Genomic DNA, 7,222 nt, shown 5'->3' with positions numbered 1-7,222 from the left:
AACGTGTGGGCAAATGGTGGTGTTACCATGGTCTATATTTCTAAGGAGGTTGGCCCCAGCGTGGACCGCTACTAGTGTTATTGAGTGCCTGAACAGTCACATTCTCTGTTTTCTTCTTTGCAATATTTTAATGTTTGGATGATATTCGCTGCATTTTCAAATGCAATAAAGTTGATCATTAAAATAAAGTTCTAAGAAAAGAGGGCACACTTTACTAGACTGTCGAGAATTTGCAAAGCTCGTTTATTAAAGTCTTTTACAATCCAAAACAGATGAACATCAGTGTGCACACATTTGCATTCACGATATTGTTTGCTTGGCTATCTTGGCAAAATGGTGAGCGTTCTGTATCAATTACACACATCAATTTCTCTCAGCGAACCAATGTTGTCTACACTTTATTGAGTGATAACACGGCAACCTCTGGTTTCTTCATCTTTTAGGTTCTTCGAAGATAGATGTCTGGAATATGCCATTCAGATCTCATTTGTAAATAAAATGCCTTGATTTCTATGGGTGCATTATCAGTTTACCTTGCTTTGCTCTTGCCAATCATAACCTACTGCAAAAACTGTTTTTTCTCTTTCGTTTTCAGCACCTGTAACACTGGAAACATTGTAACTTCTGTTGAAGTGACCCCGAACCAAGGTAATGTGATGTTGGTAGTTTTCTGGTCAGATTCTAGAACAGTGTGGGATGTTGGCCAAGGAAGATACAATCCAATGAGTAGTTGTTTGACCGTGAATGGGGGTGTGGGTTGTCCATGGTAGAAGTGTGGCTCAATGGTTAGAGCGGCAGACCCTGATGCAGAGGTCTGGCCCAGGACCAGCGTTCAATCCCTGCCTCGGCGGGCGGGTCTTGGGCTCAATTTCCTCGGACCTGATAAATCTCGCCTCGGTGCCTATTCTAATCATGGGTCCCACTCCGCAACTCTGGGCAATAGCTTGCTTAATCTCCACAACGGCCCCCACAACGCTAAGATGCCTGGCTTCACCTTGGGGGTTCCCAGGAGTGGACACTTCACAGGGAAAGGCCAGGAAGGGTTCCTCAGCGGTATTCGTACAAGCGCCGAGATGCTTCAGGGTACAAGTACATTTACATTTACATTTAGTTTATCAGTTGAGATGTGGGCTAAGGGAGATGATATTTACTGAACAGTATGTGGCTTTGGATGGCAGTGCAGGATGTTCTTATTTTCATTTATTTATTTATTTAAGAGTTTTATATAGCGCTGGCCAGACCCGAGAGTATCGGAGTGCTTTACAACATACATGTCAAGGAAGTCACACATTAACGCTATAGTATTTAGGAAGTCACATAGTAGCGGGGTAGTATACATAATGGTATAATGGTTCATGGCTCTTCGTAGGTTGGTTGGTTAGTAGCAGTTATATGGAGACGCTGTTCTCAATCATTTTGGGGTCCAGGTAGATGTACTTGATAGGCAGGGATGCATTTCTGCTTTCAATCTCGGCTGATATCTCGGTCAGGCTTTCCTGGAAGGCTTTAATGCAGTGTTTGGGCTTTTCCTCTGTAAAAAATTCATCAGGAAATGTGCCTAAAGGCCTCTTTAAAAAAAGAAATATTTGAAAAAGTTAATATCTCATAAATCAAGAGAGTAGATTAGGGCAGCAGCAAACAAAAGCAAGGAATGCAGGTGAATGCTTTCCGAGTGTACAGGCCTAAACATAGAATTGGTATTATTTCTTCAAAACTTAACCTACGGAAGATTTTGCCTTCCCACTACAAGTCCCCACTACGAGTCTTACTATGAAGACCAAATTGGCATGACGAGCATTCCACTATGATTTCTACTAGATGCAGCAGCGGCCGGCATGGCTTGCGGGTGGTGAGGCAGGTGGGTTGCAGGGGGGGATCGCACATATTTAAATAAATTACAAAAAAATCAAATAAACTTACCTTTGCACCGGGTCCCGCGTCCCCGCTCCTGTCTTCTCTGTCTCGGACTGAAGCACAGCCAGGTCCCACTGACCAATCACAACGCTCCAATGCAGCGTTGTGATTGGTAACCACCCAGGCTAACCCGACCAATCACAACGCTACAATGCAGCGAAGTGATTGGTTTTAAGCGCCCTGATTGGACGCTCAACCAGAGATTGGGAGGGAGCCTGGGCTTGCTCTCCATGCAGGCTGTAATGCAGCCTGCATGGAGAATGGGGAAAGTGCGCATGACTGTTTTGGACAGGCCGAGGGGGCCGACCAAACAGTCATTGCGCACTTATGAGTGGACAAACCACTCTTCCCCTGACCTGCTCTCAGAACAGAGCAGCCCCGCCCACCGACCCTGCCCACAAAAGCAGCAGGAAGCATTACAATTAAATGACAATAACTTAAAGTTCTTATCATTTTATGCTTCTTCTTCACACTGCTTAAAAGCAGTGGGGCGACGCCGTTGATGACCAGGTGATGCCAGTGAATCCGAGCTCTCCTGCATCTGCATGCATTTAGAGATGTGAACCCTCCTGGCAGGACTGATGGGCACAAAGAGAGATTCATTTTCCGAATGTTACATCTAGGTCATTTTTATTTCCAATTTCTGAGACTATGCTGCCAAGGAAAGAATTCTGACAAGCAGGAGGACACTCACTTTTCAAGGAATTATCTGAAACCTTGAATACAGTGAAGACTACATCCTCTGTAGATTGAACTGGTTTTCAAAATAGTATTGTTTGTGAGCACACTAGTAAATTATGGCATGCGTGCTCCTGCTTCCACCAGTCATTCCCTGCTGAGAGAGTAAGAATCCAATGCTGCCCCATCCTTGGAGGATTAATGGAGGGGTCATCAGCACACAAGGATGGCCTCTGGCAAGGTCCAGGATTGCTGGCTTTCCTGGGCTTTATCAGAGTCTGGGAGGGCGAATGGGGCAGGATATTTTCTGAAAGCATAATTTTGAAGAGTTCCCCCCCCCACAGTTTTTATCAGAAATTTGCACCATATGAAGTTTTAAAAATGTATCTTGATTTTTTTATTCCAGTTTTGTTCAATGGGTAGATGCAGATCATTATTTTTATGAAACTTACCCTTTTGTTCTGCTACATGTTTGTCCTACCTCTATGTCTACAGCCTGCCCCAGTTTCTCTCTTTACCTATGTAGTAACCCTACCCATATTTAATGAGAATAGAACTCTTACCCGGTCACCAGGCTCGTCACTCAGGATCCTGATGGTGATCATGGAGGAGGCAGTGACGCCCACTGATGGCAGGACCTCCAGGACCCTCTCTAGGGTCGCTGCGCCTTTGGTCTTGGGGGGAGGTTGTCGCATTGTGCTGGGATTGTTCGGCATCCAGGAGAGGAAATCGAACTACGGTGGCCCAAGCCAGAAAGGAAAAAAAATCAGCATGTCAAAGTGGTAATTACTTTTATTGTGTAGTTTTATATAGCGCCAACAGAGCCATGGCTGTCTGAGCGCTTTAGGTTAAAAAACTTGACTCGAAAAGGCAAAATATGCAACATCAAGAAATATCATTGTTAGAAAGAAAGAGACATCATGTATAAATGTACATGACCATAGATTACCTGACAGCCAATTCAGATAGGAAAACCTTTTTTTATTAAAGTCAACCCTGTAGATAAGGCTGGAGCAGTATGTGCGTAAGGCAGGAGGAAGAATGTCAACTGTAGCTTATATAACAGTAATATTCCCAGAACAAGGCTATTTCTAATGATAATAGACCAATGGGTATTTTAATGGGAATTTCCAAAATGATAGGGAAGTCGAGTAGCCCATTTGAGACATCTTTTCTTAGCTTGCAATTTGCTATATTTCAAGGCAAATCTTGGTAGCTATGATTCAAAGGGGGTGGGGGGAAATTGCCAACCCTGCGGCCAGCCATGTGTGATGGCCGCTCTACTTTTCTCCATTCAGATTTGGGCTCTGACTGTCCGCAGGTGCACCGGGGCCAGGCCCATTAGATCAAATTTGTACCTATAGAATACCCTAAACCTCCACGCAGAACAATGGCTTCTAGTAAATTTCTGGACCCCATCACGTAATTTCTAAGGTCCCTGATTCACAATGTGACCTCTTCGGTTCCTTATAAATATGTGTGCATGCCGTAATTATACAGCACCAACCCTGGTCTTTAGGTAGCAGAGAACTGATACCCTCCTCTTGGTTCTCCTCACTCATACTTTATTAAGGGGTTGAGGAGACAGATGGGTTTACTAGGCTCTAGCATTCCCTTGAGGGAATTTGATCACCACCTACAGTAGTAGAAGCACATTCACAATTACCTGCCCATTGTTGACAGCAGCATGCTGAGCGGAAGCTGTGAAAATCACCATAGTCAGATACTTGACCAGTCCTGCGCGGGTCTGCAGCGAAGATGGCACTCCTGAAAGAACAATGCCGGAAGACCACTCATTATTTGTTTGCCTGTGTCAGGACCAGTTTCACTTGAGTCACAACTGTTTATCCTTCAGAGGTAGCCCTAGGGATTAATGGTAAACTTGCAGAAGTGTGCTTGCAATGGTATGCCAGTGGGCCAGGGTGTATCTTAGCCAGTAAAACTGGGGAGTGTCTTTAGATTTTACAACAATCAAGCTGACATATCATGTTAAAATGAATTATATGAGAAGCACGACAGGAGGGGGACTTAAGGGGCAGAGAAAAGGGAGAGGAGTTTTTAAGTAAGCATGTTTAAAAATTTGCAAAACAGAGAAAAGAGTGTGAGTACTGTTGTCTGTGTGTGTATGTAAAAATCCCATGTGACATCTGAGAGACACCTCGCCATACCCAATGGAAACCACCTGCACCCAACTGTTTATTAGAGAATACATTTATAAGAGAGGATATTACATCCCAAACACCCCCCTGAAGCTACTCCCCTGCTTGTGGGCTAATTATTTCTGGCAAAGTTCCTAGAATTTCACAATAAGGTGATATAGTTCACATCCATACCTAGGTCTGGTGGAAGTGTTTTCCTGAGTTTCACTAACATTGCGTGAAGTGATTTGTTTAAACAAAGATAGTATACAATGACATTGTCTAGGTTCATTCTAAATTCCTAACAGTATTAAAAACTTTAATTTCAGAATTTTAGATGACACTTCAAGCACAAAAGTTCTTAAAAGGTCTGGATTTTACATTCAAGCTCAATGTTCTTTGATTCAGTTATCAAGGCACAATTCTTCAGAAGAATGCGCATGAAGATGATGAACAACAAAGGCTTAGCAACAAGTTCAACCAATTGTACCTGAGGATTTCATCTCCAAGAAGCCTTCTTTGAAGATCTCTAAAACCCACGCTTGAAGCTCCGGGTCCGTCTGGACGCTCTCGTCAGTCTTATAGTAGCAGTCAATAATACTAGATACGTAGCTAAGAGCAACAGAAAATTGAGTAGTATCAATAGGAGAAAGAGCACAAGGAACATTTCCAGGTCAAAGAAGATGAAGATGTATCTCTTACTACTGGAAACCACATCATTGCTCTACTAACATTAATTCTCTATTCCTCTATAAGCCAACTGTACAGCAATAGTTCAACCTTGGTCTTCTACAAGGCAGTATCTTATGCTTTGAACATGACCTACCTAATAGGTCTGGGAACTGATGCGTTTCAACCTCCTGCACCTACTCTTGTTATCAATGCTCCTGGCCTGCACCTCAGGATGGGGAGAGCACTTTCTCCTCACTGGAAAGGGGTAGGTGCTACTGTCACAGCTCTTTCAGGGGGTCAGATGTGTATTTTCCCCTGGGGATGATCACACAGGCCCACCCAATGTGCTGCCTCTCCTAAAGGCCATCAATGCATCCTGTGGTACCCATCAGAGCAAGGTCATCTTAGGAGATCAGCGGTTTCATATTTGAATCTAATGCACACTGCAGCTCTCTTCCGTTTTTAAGGAAATATGATTGAAATTCAGAGTCTTAATCTCATCTAATTTACTGTGATTTGCACATAATAACAGTTCAACCACTGTTATAATGCACAGACAAATTAGACTACCACCCTTTACTCACAAAAATGGGTTCTAAGTTTAAAGCTTAAAGTGCTTGAGCAGAATGGAATCACCTCCATACTGTTCTTTTCAATGCATAGCCACGCACTATCTGTCCACAAGAATGTGGCTGCACACCAAGGACCCAGTGTATAAAATACTATTTACAGAAAACCCTTCACATTGACTTTTACATTCCCCACACAGCATTCCATTCAACTTCCAACATTCACTCATCCCCTCACCACAGTATGACCTATTGACATTCTATCTGTTAGAATTATGTTTTTTTGTATTCTTTTTAGGTATTCCCTTTTTGAATAATATGTATTAGGATTTTGAAACATAGAATGCATATTTATTCATGTAATTATGCATTGCGTTCTGACAATCAAGAGTGCTTGAATATATTTATGTTATTTATTGTCAATCACATTCTCTGAACTCGGTAATGTTTTTAAGAATGCACATGGTTTCATAGAAGTTGATAATTCCCTGTCTCATCTATTGTTTTTAAACAGAACCATGGTTCCACATAATATAAGTAAGTGAAAGAGTTACAAGGACTTTATTGCTAATTATTTTTAGGTCTCGCCTTTCTCATTCCGAAGGAATGGGAAATGGCGAGAATTCAAGTGCTCGAAATCCTCGTGAAACCACCGCTTTTTTCGTGCGGTTTTCATCGAGTTCACGTGGCCACAGGCACGCGCTTTTGGCCCATAAACTTTCGTGGCCATCTGTTCCCCAATGTCCCTCCCACCCTTCCTTTGATCTTGCCGCGAGTTCTTACAGGCTAATGGCCCTCCCCCCTCCCCCAGCACAGAGCGCGCATCGCGGCCGCACAGCACATCAAAGGGCTTCTCCCAGTGTGTGCTGTGCGGCTTCTCCTCCCCATATTATGTGGCCGGCCGTACTTTCAGTTTCCCGGCCGCTCTTGTTAGGTATTCTTAGCTTTTACTGTGACAGTTTTTTTCATCACTTCTTCCCTCGTGCTCTAAATGGCTTTCTTTTTTTTAATTATATTTCTTTTCAACGCCTTATTAACTCTACTTTGCTCGCACTGTCTCTTGCTTTTTTTTAGCTCACACAGAAGAAGACAACATTGGCTGTTACTTTTTTCGCATCACTTCTTCTCCCCCATTCTCTTTCTCTCTCTCTCTCTCACCCTCTCCCCCTCTCTAATTCTCTCTCTCCTTCATTCTCTCTTCCCCCTTCATTCTCTCTTTCGCTTTCTTCTCTCCGCCGTGTTTCTTTCCTG

General features: G+C 43.2%; 1 protein-coding gene across 2 annotated transcripts in view; it reads right to left on the bottom strand.

The window, feature by feature from the left end:
- Positions 1-224: 224 nt before the first annotated feature.
- LOC144798263 (hydroperoxide isomerase ALOXE3-like) overlaps positions 225-7,222 on the bottom strand; it is a 211,574-nt gene continuing 204,576 nt past the window's right edge. Inside the window, exons 11-14 of one of the 2 annotated variants that reach the window (XM_078669028.1) lie at positions 5,221-5,342; positions 4,259-4,359; positions 3,156-3,326; positions 225-1,568 (exon numbers count right to left, since the gene is read on the bottom strand). In XM_078669028.1, the coding sequence (XP_078525154.1) occupies positions 1,389-1,568; positions 3,156-3,326; positions 4,259-4,359; positions 5,221-5,342 (574 nt within the window). In that variant the 3' untranslated portion in view covers positions 225-1,388. The remainder of the gene's footprint in view (positions 1,569-3,155; positions 3,327-4,258; positions 4,360-5,220; positions 5,343-7,222) is intronic. The other variant, XM_078669027.1, reaches the window with a different exon arrangement.

Source organism: Lissotriton helveticus, chromosome 12 (assembly GCF_964261635.1).
Source record: "Lissotriton helveticus chromosome 12, aLisHel1.1, whole genome shotgun sequence".
In the NCBI taxonomy this organism is placed as follows: domain Eukaryota; kingdom Metazoa; phylum Chordata; class Amphibia; order Caudata; family Salamandridae; genus Lissotriton; species Lissotriton helveticus.
The sequence above is the reverse complement of the archived record's forward strand: the minus strand, read 5'-3'. Positions and strand labels throughout refer to the sequence as shown.